Source organism: Mus caroli, unplaced genomic scaffold (genome assembly GCF_978045245.1).
Source record: "Mus caroli unplaced genomic scaffold, Mus_caroli_1 scaffold_16, whole genome shotgun sequence".
Classification (NCBI taxonomy): domain Eukaryota; kingdom Metazoa; phylum Chordata; class Mammalia; order Rodentia; family Muridae; genus Mus; species Mus caroli.
This window is the reverse complement of record NW_028227271.1, coordinates 48441862-48461007: the sequence shown is the minus strand read 5'-3', so window position 1 is coordinate 48461007 and position 19146 is coordinate 48441862. Positions and strand designations below refer to the sequence as shown.

Below are 19146 nucleotides of genomic sequence, written 5' to 3'. Positions count from 1 at the left end.
TTTCTTGTTGAGAAATATATACTTCAAAATATCTTAATATAGGTCAAGTGTGGTAACATTTTATGCTGTGAAAGGGAAAAGGCCCTGAAATTTATTTAGTTGCAGCAGTAATAGGGTGATGTCCAGCAAATGAGGCTTTCTTCACACATAACTCAGTTTGCCTTTAGGAATCAAACTGGAAGAATGAAGGATAAATTTGTTATTAGGAAGGTGAATGTTATGAACACTGTAAAGACACCAAGAAGTCCTTTAGACCATAGAATGTTCCAAGGCATCACACAATTCAAGAATTTACTACAGAATGTTGAAGTGTTATGGAAAAATGACCATTCTCTTTAAACCTCCCCTACCACCATTCCCAGGTCAGACACTGCACTGAGTTCTATGATGGTGAATTCATTTTCATCCTGCCCTATGAAATGGCATCACTATTCTTATGCTGCCATGGAGAAATCCAAGGCTTGGACAGTGAGCCAATGATACAAGGTCACAAAGCCAGATGTCCACATAGCAATGAGTGGCTTCAGCTTCTACAGGAGCTTGTCACGTCCAATCACTAGAGGTCCCAGCATTTCTGATTGTTTTATGCATTGCTTCCCCACTTCCCAGTTCATGGACAGACAGATTTGGTCAGTGTCTCTCAGCCTGAACACACACATACACACAGACACAAATACAGACAGACAGATAAACAGACACACACATACACACACACACACACACACACACACACACACACACACACAAAGTCATGTGGGAAGCTTTCAAACTTCCTGGTACCTGGAATGAGCCCCAGACAAACAACAATTTAGATCCCTTTGGGAAAGACCTAGTCAAGAAGGATTTTAAAGCTTCCCAGGAACTTTGCAAGTGTTGACCAGAATTTGGAACCAGTGCAAGAGGTCAATTTTAGTGCCTTAAGAAGATATATGGCAGCACTTGGAGACACTTTGGTTTGTTAGGCCTAGTAGAAAAGGATGGCATTTGTAGCTACAAGCCAGGCTTTGTACTAAACATCCAATAATACATAGACGACACCTCGAGTACAGATGACACCTCCGAATCAAAACCTATCCACCCAAAACATCACTAGTACTGAAACTGAGACCAAGTTCTACTATAACTGGGAAGTCCTGCAAGGCAATATTTTGGGCCACTTATACTAGTCTTTAAATTTATTTGACCATGTGGCCATCAAGCAATCTTTAAGACATATTGAGAAATCTTGATGGACATAGTATCGCCTTTTAGCCCAACTCCCCCTGCTCCCATATCGTCAGCACACAGGAGCTGTACGATCAACTACCAACGCAACCTAAGCACTAGTGACAGTTTCCGTGGATACATTTTTATTAGATTAGGAAAAGATTGTGATGAAGCCCCAAGTTAGTGCGCTGCCTCCTCTGCATTCAGAATATGTCATCTGGCTGGGAATGCCTGCAGTGCTGTACCCCGGAGACTGCCTTTATTGAGAATACACACGAACCTCACAGTGATGCTAGCTAGAATAATGTTTCAGCAGCATATGCCTTACCGAGAAGATGAATGGTGAGTTTAACCCAGATTCCTAAGACATCAGTCAGACTATGTTGAGTTCCAGGGGCCTAAGTGGCTCAGTGTGGATATCATTTGTTTATTCCCTTTAAGGACTCAGATCCTACTCTATTCCTAGCATCATATATGTGTGTGTGTATGTGTGTAATTATATATATTTACATGCATAATTTTATTTTATATTTATTATGATTATATATTTATATTTTTTATTTTATATATAGACATATATATTTATATTATATCTATAAGTATATAATCATAGGAAATACTAGGAATAGAATAGGACCCGAGTCCTTAAAAATATATTGTATATGTTATATAATATAGCTATGTAATATAATAATATAATATACAATATGCATTATATATAATGTTTTATATGTGTATATATACATATATAATGTTATATATACATGTATATATATGTGTGTATATACATACACATATATATATACATATATATATATATATATATATATATATATAAAGTTCTTGGGTTTAATTTGATCTCAGATTCTGACTCTTGCAGTTCACAAAAATGAAACACATATGAAAGTTAGGTGCCACTGCACACTCAAAATTGAGGCCATAGAAAAGAATTCCAAGAGCACTGAGGGACTATTAGCTCAAACAAAAAGGTATTTGAAAATATTGTTAAAATTCTCTGAGAGACAAGCAAAGCTATTTCACCTACAAAATAACACGAGATGCTATATAGAAAGGGGGCAATCAGAGAACAAGAAAATTGTTTTGAAATTTCAGATGGAAAAAGTCAATGTAAGAGTTACAGATAAGGGCATAGCAATGCTCTAGTGTGTCAGGGCACAGATAGAAAGAAAAGCAGGGGGACTGAGGAATAAAAAAACTCATGAAGATGATGACAAAAATCATGTTTTTTAGTGAGTCAATACAGAAGGCCCAGCATTCAACTACATAGGCTTTCCACACATAGACAGCAAAGAAATGGAGAAGGAGAAATGCCAAGGAGTCACACAGGAGCAAGCTCTAGATTGGAGACATAGGTTGGCAGTCATGATGTTTCTGTAAACAGTGTCCTTACACTTGGGTTCTTTGGTTTTATTTCAAATATTTAACTCTCTCTGAACTTCCCCTAACATATTGCCAATTTTGTTTATTATTTGAGATTCAAGCCCTAAAGAATAAGCATTTGTGTCCTAAAATATTAGTACACTCTGAGTGGTGCCCACCTTTTCAAGCCTTGTCATTCTGTTGGGCACTGGCATCCTCATGCCCAACACTGGTTTCTATGCCTTTCACACCATGCCTGTATCCTTTACTCACTGATGCTGCAGATAAACCTAGCTCTGTCCAGATCTCACACCACAGAAGGAATGTGACAGACTAATGTTGGAAAGTCAAATTTGGAGTTTGAACAGTATCTAGAAAGATATTTCCTCAGAATTTTAAAATATTTCATGACACTATTGTGAATTGACTATACAGCTCTGTATATATATATATATATATATATATATATATATATATATATATAGTAAGTATATATATATAAAGTAAGTATAGGACTTAAATATTTACTGATAATAAAATATATAGACTGTATTATTAAACAAAATAGATGTGGCAGATAAGAGTGATTGCTGCTCTTCCAGACGACCCGAGTTTAGTTCTCAGAATCTATATTGGGCACTATGTAACCACCTCTAACTCTAACTCCAATTCCAGGGGATCTGATGCTCTCTTCTGGCCTCTGCAGGCAGGGAGTTCATATTGTGAACATATGCATACAAATAAAAATAAGATTAAATCTTAAAAATAAAATAATTATTGGTATACTTCAATTTCACCACTTATTGAAGGTGAAAGCAAGCTTGCCCCCTATTGAGATGGATTGTTCACATAAAGAATTAAATATTTCCTGAATATTTGATACTGCAGGACATAAAACATCTTCAACATTTTTCACATATTGATGGATATTTATAATCACCAATGCCAAGGATGCTAATTTGCATGAATACATAGTACAAAATGGCAGGAGTATTTTTAGAGTCATTTCAGGAACTGTTAAAATTCTCTCCTAATCTCAAGTCAAAATTCATTTAAGAATTGCTACAAAACTGAGGTCAGCAACTCAATTTTTGAAATTGAACAATTTAACACAACATGATGCAAAGATGCACTAATTTGAAACAGTCACGCTGAGCAATGGTGGTAGGAAAATTCTCAAGTATTTTACTTCCTGTAAGGCTACCATGAAACTTCTGTAAGAGCAGAAAACTGTGTACAATGATAACTCTCTGAGTCATAGGATAGAATAGTCTCCAATCTGAGATGAAGCTTTTTATCCAGCGTTAGCCAGGTTTGCAAAGTTCTATGGCATGTTCACTGCAAAGTGTTCATGTTGTAGGCGTGAGAACCAAGGGGCCAGTGAAGTTCCATGATGCAAGATGGCAAGCACCAGAGAAACACCTCATTTCTTGACATATTGGGTGCAATTAATTTGGGACTATTGTACATTCAGATCTTCACAACCCCCGCATTCAATAACATGATTGAGACAGTTGTGACACACTACTTAAGAAGGTGTACCTTAGAGCACATGCCCATGAATGGCTTTGGCTGTCTAACAGCCATAGACGACTTGGAAAATTGATGAGCAAAATCTCCAAGGCAAAGTAAAAACTACGTAAAGCTTAAAAGGATCAATGATAGATAGTTTCATACATAGAAACTGTAAAGTCAAAATTGTTCAGGGGAAAGTGTGGGTCAGGGTGTCCAGGGGCAGACAGGAGGGAAAGATAAGGGCAACCTGAGAATCCTGGATGCTCTTGCACCAAGCCCAGAAGAGACAAGTCAGAGAGTTGGGGCTCCAGGGAGAAAGCGGACCACTATTGGCATGATCACAATTTTCTAAACACTGATCAGTTTGGTCCTTAGTGCCTAAGACGGCTCCATCAAGAAACAGCAATCAGATCCATTACTGGGGATTTTGAAGCAGATATGCTTGCACTAAATCACCTCCACTACTGCTACATTTTAACAATCTGAAAACCTGGGATAGATACTAACATTTTAGTCAAGAAGGTCTGTGGGGAAGAGGAGGTAAAGGGATGCTATAAGCAGGAATTATTTTAACTAAAATTTTTTTCTAAAAACGAAGCAGAGAACAGAAAGGAAGCCTAAGAATATTGCCAAGGAAAGAGAAAACTCATTAACCTGGATTTTCTTTGCAGATGAAAGAATGTTTCAGATGGCAGTGTTTAGAACACAAGGCAGCAAATAGCCAAATAATCACCACTACCTTCTCTTCATTGGCTTTGCAGCTTACTATTTCCTCTTCTCTGATAGGTTCCTTTCAGCTTCTGATGTCCTTAATCACTTGTTTGGCCATTATGTAAGTTGTATTGTGAGACCAACTATCTTGCCATTTAAAATTATTATTTTATAGGAGACATATGTAATACTACTACTACTACTAATAATAATAATTTCCTTTATAAAATGTTCTGTTTTCGAAAAACAGTATATACAATTTCAATAATTCTACCATGAAGAGCCCATTTAAAAAAATCAGCCTAGAAGAAAATATAGTGTACACACACACACACACACACACACACACACACACATACACACACACACTGGAGTTGTACTAGTCTGAAGATTAATGAAATGTCATCTGCATGTAACTGGAGTTTATCTCATTAAGCAAAATATTGAGACTCAGGAAGATAATTGTCATACAACACCTCTCCTATGCAGAATCTGTTGACCATGTATGCATGAATGAATTCATGTATGCATACATACAGTTATACATACATACTGCTACACATACATACATCTGTACATACATATAGAATAAAAACAGAATGGGTCCATTTAGGAGGAGGGTAGAAACAGGCAGGAGGGGAGATGGAAGGGAAAGAATTGTGAAATATGAGCAAAATCACAGCAATAAATATATATGAAAATGACACAATGAGATGTTAGTTTGAATGCTAAATAAAATGTAAAATTAATTTAGAACAGCACACATTATCTCCAACTCAGCAAAATTACCTCTATGACTAAAATTTCATTATTTTGATGCTGCTTTATATTTATTACGGATCAGATTCAATAACTTCCAATGGCTCTTTCTCATAGTGTTGCTGACCTTGAGAAGATACCTTGGCATCCGTCTCTTGTGTCTTCAAGTCACCAGGTGTTTGTGTGGCAACCTGGTTCTTCTAGAGACTATTTACACTACTTTGGTCACTCATCTAGGACCACCCAACCTTTACATCATCTGCATGAATATTTTTCAAGCAGGTAACAACATTGACATTGTAAAATCAAATCTAAATATGTATTTGATCTGGTTTGGTGCTCAGAACCTCAAAGGCAACAGTCTTTTATAAGTACCAAATTTGAGATTAGCCAATTTCATTGCCATCGCTCTCTATGGTATGGGATTCTTTCACTTCTTACCAAGGAAAGAAAGGAAAGACCCTTGGTGTGAGGATTTCCAGCAGACATCTACCCTACATAACTCATTTTAGATCATCCTTTCTTTCTTACAGAAACACAAACATGATTCATCACTATTGGGTAGCCTCTTGGATCCAATAGCTAAGAGAATGAAAAACAAAAATATATAGCAGTGATATAAGTACACTTATATAAAATTTGCATAAAACAGTTACATAAATTTTAAGTTTCAGCAAAATAAACTTTTAGTTTCTCTTCAGTAATAAAATAAAATATTCTGGTTTTTTTGGTTTTTTTTGTTTTTGTTTTTTTTTTTTTTGATTTATTTCACTCACATGCATACACTGTCACTGTCTTCAGACACCAGAAGAGGGCATTGTATCCCATTACAGATGGTTGTGAGTCACCATGTGGTTGCTGGGAATTGAACTCAGGACTCTCTGGAAGAATAAGCAGCCAGTGCTTTTAGCCTCTGAGCCATAAAATTCTGACTTTTGCTGTGTTGCTGGCATTCTCTTTACAAAACTCTTCTCTCTATGTGTTCCTGCATAGTGCTGTAAGTCAGAGTTCTAATGCAGATCCCACAGTTGCCCACCCCAAACCACAACAGCCTGTACAGTACACTGGTTGATGGAAAATGTGAAATTACTAAAAGGTATCAAGCATGGGAATTTATGTGAGATCACCTCTTGGGTACCTTTAAAGTATAAACTCTTGCTAGGCATCTATTCACACTGGCCACTTGTTCTTTATACTTGCAACAGAATTTATCTGGCACATAATGAAACTATTTAACTTAGATTGTTGAATTCTATCTGAAAATACTACATAGATAAGGATGCCATGTGACTTCAATTAGCAGTCATTTGCTCTTTCTGAAGCTCCAGGCAATGGGCTAACTGCTTTTCATATAGATGCACTTTACTCTGCGTGAAAAACCAAAGAGCAAATATTACTACTGATGGAGAAAAAAAAATTGAGATGCATTGTTAAGTAACTTGACTGGGCTCAGAATGCTAAAAAGCAGTTAGGATACGAATTTAAAAACCTAGACAGAGTAAACCCAAGACCCACCCTCCAAGCTACCCACTGCAGAGAGAAATAAGTGAGAGAGAGAAAGAGCCCACAGAACACTGACACAAACAAACTGCCTTTAAGCACAGAAACACTCAGCCACCAGTCAAGTTTTAGACAAATCTTCCCACACTTCTCAGAATGCTAAGAGTGACCGTTTAAGTCACAGGATGAGCAGTAGGGGTTTTGTTGTTGTTGTTGTTTTTTATTTTATTTTTTATACTGAGCTTAAGCATAGGTCGTCTTTTAATTTTCCATGACAGGCACTCTGAATCTGGGACTTTCCTTTCTTGTGTCTAGCCCATTTGAGAGTGAGGCTCATTTACATGGGTCTGTTAGGACTTTGATTTCACTGTGAGTAATATATATTTCCGCTTAGCTCTCACTCTGCAGGCCAGAGCTAAAGGCAAGTACTATTATAGATCAGGGCCAGTGAAGTGGGTAATGAGGTTTGGTATATAAAACGCTGGGTATAAATGCAAGGGAACTTCTGGCTTTTCTTTAACATTAACTGCTCTGAAATGCATCATTTAAAATAGAATGCTTAGTAGGCCAGTAGCTGTTGGAGAATAATTTTCCTTCACTAAGCAGACCACTGGAAGCTCCGGCAAGATGCCTTTCACAAACACAAAGCTGTGGTGCGGTGAGCTATTTTTAATACAAACTCCATGGGGTGACTGCTAAAACACATAGCTGAACATGAAGAACATCACCCACTGCTGCAGAAGCAAGGGATGGAAGAGCTGCTCCCGTCAGCTTCATAAAGGAATATGGTCTGAATCCTAAGGCTGACACGGGAGCTTAAAAAAGAAGCAGTGAAAATACCCGAGTGGACATCTCATCTTCCCAGGTCAAAAGTCTTCTTACATATTCTGACTCATGAGACCCGCACAGAGGGTAGGGAGAGAAAAGTGGTTATAAATAGGACATTAAAAGATTAATTGTATTTGCCTATTACATTTAAGACCATATCTGCCTCTATGGTCTTCAGCTGTCTGTTGAGATTGGTCTGTGTTGAGTAAGAGCTCTCTGGCCCATAAAGACACTCCTTCATTGTGTTTGGAACTAGGTAGAGTGTTATTTGCTGTAACATAGCAGTGTGAGTGGTGGGCAAAGGGTTAACTACTACCCCAAGTTCCCTCCCTCCTTCCCCCTCTCTCCTTGCTCTGTCTCTCTCCTCTTTCTCCTTCCCTTTTTCCTGTTCCCTTTCCTTTCTACCCATCTACCCTCCTGTTATTCTTATTTAACACGTTTTAATAGCCCAAAGTGTGATAGGCACTATTCTTCTGTCACCCTGCTTTTGATTGAAATTCTGGCAAGTTGTTATAACTAATCCCAGCCATGTGACATCCAACTACCAACAGCTTGATTACTTTAGGTCCCTGTAATCAGAGATCATGGCTGACATCGCCTTAGCTTTCTTCTGCCAGAGCATAATTTCTTGTGCACCAGGTTGAGATGAACAACTGTTCATATAATCAACTTAGAAACTCCACCACTTACAAGGCAAGTCAACATTCTTCACAATTTCTGGTTCTTCCTAAGGAACTAGAGTGGGATTTTTTTTTTAAAAAAATTATTTTATTTATATGAACACTCTATAGCTGTCTTCAGACACAGCAGAAGAGGGCATCAGATCCCATTACAGATGGTCATGAGCCACCAAGTGGCTGGGAATTGAACTCAGGACCTTTGGAAGAACAATCAGTGCTCTTTATCACTGAGCTATCTTTCTAGCCTATAGAGGGGATTTTTAATGTCAGTTCAACTATCCATTGAAGGTTGACCCCATTATAAATTCATGGTGTGAGCCAAGCCACTTTACTAACCTAGGCCTTGCTTGGAAGAACTCTCATAGGTATATTTAAGATGGAAAAGCAGAGCTTCAGTACTTATGGGTGGAACATGGAAGCTAGTTTAGTCATTTAAAGCCTTTATAACCTCCTGCTTAAAGAAGTTTATCCAAATTTCTACAATTTCCTGACTCTTGGTCATCTCTATAGTCTAAAGATCATACTCTGAACTTGTATTCTCTCTTTGTGTGTGTGTGTGTGTGTGTGTGTGTGTGTGTGTGTGTGTGTGTGTGTGTAGGGCAGGCTCTTCAAACATTTGCCTTGTGCAGCCCTCTCTAAGGATAGTCTTAGGTGGTTTTGTCATGAGCTACTACAGTATCTCATGGTGGCTTGAAGACAAGCAGTTGTTCTCCCTGTAAGAATCTGCATTGACTCTATCTGTTTCTAGTAAACTAGTTGTTAGGGGATAAATATGCAAATGAATGCAAATTTCTGTTGCAGTGATGGAGAAAGGGATTATTTCCAAAAGTGAAAAGACATTCTCAAAAGGCTATCTGGATATTCTCCCACAGTGCAACCTCAGAAAATTAATCTGATCAGAAGAACAATGCCCTTCTTCAAAGATGCTCCCATCCTCATCTGCAGAGCCTGTGAACAAGTTACCAGATGTGGCAAAGAGGATCAAAGGAGGAATTAAGGTTGCCAACAGTTGACCTGAAAACAGGGAGGTCTTCAGGAATCACCTTGGCATAACCAGACAGTCAGAAGTATGTTTGAAGTGGATGAAGGCAGAAATGTCATGGGCCTTGTGGGAAGAACTGCTATGAGAGTCACTGAGAAACAGGGAGGTCCAGAGGCCATGCATATGGGTGGTTTCCAGAAAGACAAAGAGACAGATTCTCTCTGAGACCTTCTGAATGCAAAGCACACAGATATACCTAGTTTTAGCTCCAGTAGATACACCATAGACTTCTGGTTTTAAAAAAAGATGGTAAAATTTGGGACGGAAGAAATGGCTCAAAAGAGTTAAGAGTGTGCACTCTTATTATAGAGAACTGGTTCAGTTCCTATAATACATAGCTCACAAAAGTCTCTAACATGAGTTCTGGGACATCCAACATCCTATAGACTCTCTACACATCAAGCAAGTACATGGAATATACATACATAATACATACAGGCTAATCACCCATACATGCAGGCTAAACACATGTACTCATAAAATAAAAAAGAAGTACATCTTTTATTAAAGTTGTAAGGTTATAAGTTTGGGCTTGGCAAGATGAACAAGCAGATAGAGCTATCTAAAGCCAAGGCGGATAACATGAAGATGAGAACAGACATCCTGCAAGATGTCTTCTGACCTCTGTCCATGAATAGTGGCACACAGATACATGTGAAAAGAAAAATTGCTCTTTAAAACCTAATGATATTATAAATCTGTGTTCTTAATTCATCAGGTCCTCTTGTAACTTATTAGCAACAAGATAGCAGGTAAGAAATCGGAAGACCTAATTAAAACCGTCTTTGCACCTCTTGCAACTTCACTCTCCTAATCAATGACTTGGGGCTGAATCATACCTAATCTGCTTATCTCCTAAGGCTGTTTATGAGATCAAAAGCTGCAAAGCCTTGTTCAAATGCGATTCAGCACTAAGTCATTGTGCCTCCTCTGCAAGACACATAACTGTAAAACAGGGTTATTAATAGTATCAGTTTATTGTGAGGATCTGTGTTAATCCACATAAAGTGCTAAGAAGGGTGCCTGGCACCTTGTCATGTATAGGTTGCCCACTGCTGCATGGGTCAAGAAATTTCAGAAAGGTTAAGCACTGTTAAGTGATAGGATAGTGTGAGCACTCTTAAAGAGCTGATTCTCCAGGAAGAAGATGTCCCACAGACCCTTTCTAGTTGCAGTCAGAAATGCACAGAGACATTTTAGTAATCAAGTCTAGTGCCACATGGCTGGCATTTAGTTATGGGAACCAAGGATCACAGATACCCTGGGTAGTCATTCAAGTAGAAGAATTTTCTGAGTCCTAAATGATACCTTACATGCCTCTCCATCTTCAGTTGTGAATTCAAAGGAAAAAATAATCAAACCAACCTCCCCCAATAACAACAACAACAACAACAACAACAAAAACCCAAAACAAACCAAAAACCAATGATATCCAAAGAACTATAGTATACTCATTAAGTGTTCAAGATAATGAGCTAAGTTATAAGGCTGTACAATCTTAACATCTTAGTTACTTTTCTAATGCTGTGAAGTCCTTCATAAGGACTGAAGCACTTATAAAATAATACATTCTATTTGAGGTCTTGCTTACAGTTTCAGAGGAGGAGCCCATGAACACCATGCTGGGGGAATACGGGAATAGGCAGGTAGGCATAGAATTGGAGCAGAAGCTAAGAACTCACATCTAATCCACAGGCACGACACAGAGAGAGAATTAACTAGGAATGAAGCAGACTTTTGAAATCTCAAATTCTGCCTCCAGTGACACGGTTCCTGTAACAATGCCACACCTACCAATCTTTCTGTAAAACATTTTCACCAACTATATGAACATGGGGGGCATTCTCCACCAAACCACTACACTTAACAAAGCAAAACTCCTAAAGTTTTGGATTCTTTTCCAACTTTCCCATAAGAGTCACCACCTACTTTAACCCAGTCTTCCTGTCCCACCAAGTTTGTCCTTATCACCAGAGGAGGGATTAAGAGGGGGGAGGTGTTACTGAGAGGCAGGATTACAGAGAGGCGGGATTACAGAGAGGCGGGATTACAGAGAGGCGGGATTACAGAGAGGAGGGATTACAGAGAGGCGGGATTACAGAGAGGCGGGATTACAGAGAGGAGGGATTACAGAGAGAGAGGCGGGATTACAGAGAGAGAGGCGGGATTACAGAGAGAGAGGCGGGATTACAGAGAGGCGGGATTACAGAGAGAGAGGCGGGATTACAGAGAGAGAGGCGGGATTACAGAGAGAGAGGCGGGATTACAGAGAGAGAGGTGGGATTACAGAGAGAGAGGCGGGATTACAGAGAGAGAGGCGGGATTACAGAGAGAGAGGCGGGATTACAGAGAGAGAGGCGGGATTACAGAGAGAGAGGCAGGATTACAGAGAGAGAGAGGCGGGATTACAGAGAGAGAGGCGGGATTACAGAGAGAGAGGCGGGATTACAGAGAGGTAGTGGAGATTACAGAGTGATTTCCCAAAGGCCCTCTGTATTCAGTGCACTTGAAAGCAGAGCTGCCAGAGGAGCCTCTGCACACAATTCTTGTGCATAACTATCCTCCTCTTTCTTCTTAGAGTCTCAGTCCCGTTCCACAGGGACCTCTTCAACAAGAGGTATTTCCATCCACCCCTCCACACTTTAATACCAGTCTTTCAGAAAACTTAGCCCCTCTATCTTGGTAAAATTATGGGTGAATTAATTTTGTTATTGTATCTGCTACAAACATGCTGATACATTTCATTACTATTTTACTAATTCATTGAAGAGAAAGGCTGAGGAGATACTTCAGTTGGCAAACTGCTTGCCTGTAAGGATGAGGCCCTGAGTTCAGTTTCCCAGTGCCCATATAAACAGCTGGGGATGGGCAGAACACTTCTGCCATCCCACTGCTGGGAAAGCAGAGCCATGAGGGTTCCAGCTGGCTGGGACTTCCTGGCTGGCCAGTCAAACAGATTAGTGAGTCCAAGGTTCAGAGAGATTGAGACTTGGTCTTGAAAACTATGGGGGAGAGTCATTGAGGAAGAGAGTTGATGTTGAACTCTCTCTTGCTTTCACACACACACACACACACACACACACACACACACACACACACACAGAGTCATGTCCTATCCAACAACACAGGGTTTTGGTCACACTGTGTGAGTGATATATTTTAGAATTATAGGGTTCCATATTTACATGGCTTCCTATGAGATATCTGCTTTCTCTCTTTAAAATGAGAATACAAAATTTTCTGATCTTAATTTTAATGAGTACTTGGTTAACAAATTAACACATTAGCTTACTTGCTGTGGCTGATTTGCAATTTAAATTAGAATGGGAACTTGCACTCCTGATTGGCCATGTGTTCAATGCTGTCCTGAGGAGTTCTGCTCTCTCTGTAGTAGCTTTGTTTTGATAGTCAGATGTTTATTACATTTGATTTATAAAGCCCTGTCCTTCTTCATGTCCCTCCCATCTGAGTAAACCACACAACCTGTTTCCTGCTTAGGGCTGCCTCAGACACTTTACCATATTTAAGAAGTGGGGGAAGGTATCAGGAGCCCAGCAACTTCAGCTGGTTCAACAACATGGAAGCCTGGTGAAGCTTGGGCTAGGCCTTACATGGAGGATAGTTGAGCTGGGACATCAGATAGACTTCATACCTTCTAGCTATGTTATTGTGGCTCTAGGTAGATAACATAATGCTTTTGTTTCCTCAATAGGAAAGAGAACAACAACAACAGTATTGGCCTCATGGAGTTGCCAAGCAGATGAAAACAGAGCCTGGCACAAGCAGAATGCTCAAGAAATGTTAGCTAAGTCTCTCTCTCCAGGATATGGTTAACTCCCAGGGCTTCTGAAGGGCTTGTCTTCCAGCGTTGGTATTTTGATGCAGATAGATGGATAGACAGATAGATAGTAGATAGATAGGTAGATAACTAGATAGATTATAGATGGTAGATTATGGATGATAGATATAGATGGGCAGATAGATGGTGATATCAGAAATTGAGAGTCAAAATAATTCCTTTTCCAAGGAATTCTAATTAAGAACTAACAACTTCAATAAGAGGAGCAGATTGCCCACTTTAAGCAGGGCATTTCTTGTCAATTTTATTGAAGCTGAGTACCAGCATTCTTATATTCTTAGTGCGCAGTTGTACAAGGTCACCCCCTATGATGTAAAGAGGTAACATTTTCCTTATTTGTACTTTGCAGAAGACACTGAGATTGTGCTAGGTTATGAGAATGTAAAACGCTGTGGAGGTGGCTCTAACAAGTCTCCTCACGGGGAATCTTTGCTTTATGCTAAATGACAAGAGGGAGGGTTATGATGTTTGAGCTGATGGTATGTGACCACTCCCACATCAGCGAGGACCACAGAGGACAATAAACACTTGGTTTCAAATAAGAGACACTGAGTTTGGTGCCTGAGAATGAATTTCGGTGGTAGAATATTTGCCTAGAATGTGCAAATCATTAGGCAACATCTCTAGCTAGGTGAGGGTGTAAAGGTGAGAAGATGTGGTGAGAAGACGGGATACTGTTTGAAGTCATACCTTCCTTCATAGCATCACTAACTAGCAGACAATAATTGAAAAGTTGAGCTAGGGATGCCCAGGTCTCCTCCAGATGTCCTAACTGCAAAGCATGATGCAGTGTTCTTTAGGATGTCTCTAGAGAGCTTTTTACAGAACTCATTTTCTGGTCACTCTTTAAGAAGTACATGACCCTTTCTTACACACACACACACACACACACACACACACACACACACACACACATACACACACACATACACACACATACACATACATACATACTCACATACATACACACACATATATACATACACACATACATATACATACACACATATACATACATACATGCTCTGTCTCATACACACATATATACATACACACATATACACACATACATACATATACATACACACATACATATACACATACATACACACATATACATACACACATACACATATATACTCATATATATACATACATACATATACATACGCATACACATATATATATACATACACATACACACACACACACACACTCCTTTTTCTAAGATCATTTTCAACTCCAGGTTGTTTCTTAATGTCCTTGGCAAGTTATTATTCATTAAATTCATGAAATAATCAGAGACAGGAAGAAGGGATGTAGTAAAGGGCATGCCTGAAGTAAAATATGATTATTTGTCACCCCTTCCATCTGCATTTTCAGTATTGATTACAAACTGAGCAGGTACCCAGAAGTTTATAGTCCAAGCTACACTCTCACAAGATCCTACCTGTCCCTTGTCACCCAAACTAACACATTCTTGATTAAGAATTTTTCTCCTCTTTACTTATGTTAATCATCAAGCCAAACCAAATAGCCTTCTAGGTTCTGGATTCATGGGCAGTGAATTAAATATGAAGACATCACAAATCTTCTAGATAAATCAAAATAAAATAAATAAAAAAGCCCCTTTGTGTTCCAGGTTAGGATGCAGACACATATTGCCAGTAGTTTTCATTTGCTGTCACATGCCAAGCAAATTGGCTTCCCGAGTCACACACCAGCAGGACAGTTGGGTGAACAGGGAACTGATTACACTTTAGTTTAAGGGCTTAAGTCAATCACCACGTTATAAAGTCTAGGTTGGAATAGTGTCTCAGTAGCTGAGTTCATTTACTCCCTCACCCTGCATGCATGTCACTGAGGGATACAAGCTCCGGAGAGCCCCCTATCCAAATAAAGGATCTCTGAACAACTCAATCTGTAGTTAGGAAGAAGCTGAGAAAAATCGATGAAATTATCACACAGTGTGAGTGCCAGCCAAAGTGTGTACAAAGAGTTACAAAGACAGAAAACCAGAGCTGGGGCAAAGGAAACGCTCAGTCCCCCATCCCCACCCCCATATTGCCACATCCAAACTGGTACTTCCTAGTCTATACCCATTGGATGATTATAGAGTTGAAGACACCAGATTTTCAGAGAGAGTTTCGAAAGTTCTTCATATTCATGGGCAGGGAAATCTGTTTACAAATGCAGACTGGATCTCACACTTCTCCAGGAGACACGAGCGAGCAGAAAAAAGAAAACACTTCACCAGCTCTCCACCCAGAGGAACCTGGAATCTGGACTGACCGGCTGAACACCCTGCAGTGGAAGTGAACTTGTGCCTAAATCGGCAACATCTTTCCCAGCCTTTGGCACTACGCAAAGCTGCACAGCGTCCTGGACTCTCTCCGGTGCTGGAGGGAAGGGAAGCAGGAACGGGTGGCTGAGTTTTAGCATTCAAATACTGCCACCTCTCTCTGGCTTTTATTTTTTATTTTTTGATTATTTTATTATTTATTTATTTACCTCTCAGGTCTTCACAGCTGGATTGCCTAGGCTGTGAAAATTTTTGCCAAAGTAGAAAAGTACTAGAGCTGCCTAGAGTCAGTGGCCCTGCTTTGCAATGTGGGCAGAGGCAAATTCCGTCCACTCTCCATTTCCCGGTCCATTTCCCAGACTCCAAATTACATCTGGATTGTCCTCAGATAAAAATATGAAACCACGTGTACCGATAAGTATGAAACTTCCTACACCAGTGCACTAAAGCACCTCATCCAAGCCAGGAAAACCCAGGCACTCCAGTGTTTTAGTACAGCGCCCTGGGTCAGGGCCAAAGTGAAGATGAGTTTGCCCCCAGGTAGTAAAAAGTTGTCAAAAAAGAAAGTCCTGCCACTTCTTTTGCAAAACACAGGCACTGTGGGGTTCTAGGGCTTGGGGCAAGTGGCCGGTGAGTGTGAGTGTGCTGATGCACAGAAGAGTGAGTGGAACTGCGGGATAAGGCCGGCGCAGGGTTAACCCCTTACCTTCCAGCAGCACTTCCTTGCCTGCTCGCTTCAACGCCTGCACTGCCTCGTCGTGGGTGGCGTCCCGCAGGTCTGCTCCGTTCACCGACAGGATGGCATCGCCCACATACAGGGCTTGGGTCTGATCCGCTGCCAGCCCCTTGAAGATCTTGCTGATGAGTATGGGCATCTTGTTTTCCTTGCCCCCTTTGATGCTAATGCCCAGCCCGCCCAGCTCCTGCTTCAGCACCTTCACGCCCCTCTTCTGGTTTGAGATGGATTCAGGCACCTGCTCCGGGAGGTCGGTGAAGGCGGTGCGGACCCCGGCGGGAGAGTCCGGGGCTTGAGCTACACCGGTGCCCGGGTGCCCGGTCCCGGAGCCCCTGCAGAACGAACCATTGGTGGCAGTCCCTACGCCGTTGTACGCCGCAGCGCCCTCCTCGCAGCTCAACACCAGGGCGTCCTCGCTCAAGTTCACCAGAACTTTATGCCAGCGATCCCGCACCAAAACTTCCAGCAGTCCGCTCCGCTGCGCCCGGGCGCCTCCACCGCCAGCCGGCGCAGCCACAGCCGCTGCCGCTACCGCCATCTTTCCAGCATTCTTAAAATGCCATGTGATTGCAAACGGGGGGAAAAGTAGAGAAGGGGTGAGGATGGGAGGACTTAGGTAACCGAGGCACTGAAGAAGCAGATGCCTGGCAGCGCGCGCTCAGACCCCGGACTCCACTCCCGGTGTTCGCGGCTGCGCCGGGCGCCAGTTGGCAGCGGCGGGGCTTGTTCCCCCTCGCCTGATCCTGGGCGGGGTGGAGCAACCTAAAAGAAGACGGAGAGCCCTCGACAGGGGAGGAGGGAAAAAAGCCAGCTGCCAGTTGCAAAACCCCAAACCGAGAGGAGCCTAGGAGCTGCGGAGCGGCCAAGTGCTGTAGAGAATCGGTAGGAGGAGGCAAGGGCGGGGACCCGGAGCCCCAGCCGCTCACCTGTTCGCCACTGCAGCGTCACACTCCCACGTCGTGCTGGCTCAGACCCGGGTGCCTCAGTTCTCAGCCGCACCTTGCCGCAGCTCCCCCAAACCTACCGGGTCACGAACCACTACCCCAACCCCACCGCCACCCCCTTTTCTTCTCAACCCTCTATTTTCGGCGGGTTTCCACACTCACCTTTAGTAGGTATGCTCACTCTATCCTCTTGAGTCAACTCCCCTCTCTCCTCCCGCAGGTGTTTGAAGATCCAAGTCTTTCTCAAACCAGATCTTCGCTGCCTCAACTCAGTCTTCCTCCACCCCCACCCCAGGACTCTGGGAAGGAAACTGCAGAGAGAGATCCTAGGCTGTGCCAGAAGTCAGGGGAAAACTGTCACAAGAACATAGAATGAAGCCTCATCAAGACAAGTATCCCTAGCCTCTAAGTCAATGCAAGGCATCTTTTGGGGAGTTTGAAGACAAGAGGGCTTTCTTTCAGTACCTACCCTGAATTTCAACGGGGCACTGTCTGCCTCATCTGCAGAACACAGTGTCTAACTCAGTGTCTGCTCTTTGCGTTGCTCCATACTTCCCCCAACCCCATCCCCGTGCCAGCCCGAATGCTTCTCAGGGCTCCCTCCTTCGTTCTCAGATTCCATATAGGAAATGTCTTCTTTAAAAACTAAGAATAGGTTTGTTCTCCAAGTTCCCTGAAAACTGCTTGTTTGGCTCTTAAGCTGCTCTGGCCCAAGGTGATGGCATTGTAACTCTTGGTTCCGTTCCTAGGCCAATCAGGAAATGCCACCTTAACTGTAACCCAAGCCATGGCTGGACATCCCAGAGTTCTGCTAAGCAGGTCCCACATAGTTCACTTAAACTGTGTTAAGACTTACTGGTCTTCCTGCTGCGCGCTCTCTCCTTTCTCCAGATGACAAAATAAAACGCATAATCTGTTAATTCTGGAAGGTGAAGCTCCTGATAAGACGCCAGTAGGAAGAGGGTCTTCTGTAACATGCATGTCATCACCCCACTGTGATGGGTATTTGCAGCAAACAGCTCTAGTTCTTTCCAGACTTACTTAATCAAGGATACTTAAAAACTCACAGGAATCCCCGTGAAGTCCCTGGCAGGGATTACAGAACTCAATGAAAATACTTGAGACTTTCTTGAGAAACTGAAGTCACTACAGCTCACACAGGGTGTGCCACTGTCCTGCTCCTATAAGTTTTAACTTTCTATACTTCAAAAAAAAATCTTCATTTTTTTTTCATGTAAATCTGCCCACAACAGGCACAGGAGCCCAGGGAGTTCTTTAGTCCTTCCTGTTGAACTGGGTTAGCCAGGGAACTAACACAGCTGGCACCACTGTTGGGAAGAAACCTGAGAGAGAGAGAGAGACAGAGAGAGACAGAGAGAGAGACAGAGAGACAGAGACAGAGAGACAGAGAGACAGAGACAGAGAGACACAGAGAGAGACAGAGAAAGAGACAGAGAGAGACAGAGACAGAGGGAGAGAGACAGAGCGACACACACATACACAGAAACAGACACACACAGAGACAGAGACACACATACACACACGAACACACACAGAGACAGAGAGAGACACAGAGACACACACAGAAACAGACAGAGACACAGTCACACACAGAAACACAGAGAGACAGAGACACACACACACACATACACACACATGAGAGAGAGAGAGAGGCGGGAGGGGG

General features: G+C 41.7%; 1 protein-coding gene across 1 annotated transcript in view; it reads right to left on the bottom strand.

Moving 5' to 3' along the window:
• The window catches only part of Sntb1 (syntrophin beta 1), a 264253-nt gene extending 246493 nt beyond the window's left edge, over window positions 1-17760 (bottom strand). The window contains exons 1-2 of the mRNA XM_029469797.2: window positions 17625-17760; window positions 16489-17280 (exon numbers count right to left, since the gene is read on the bottom strand). Coding sequence (XP_029325657.1) covers window positions 16489-17056 — 568 coding nt within the window. The 5' untranslated portion in view covers window positions 17057-17280; window positions 17625-17760. The remainder of the gene's footprint in view (window positions 1-16488; window positions 17281-17624) is intronic.
• Window positions 17761-19146: the final 1386 nt, after the last annotated feature.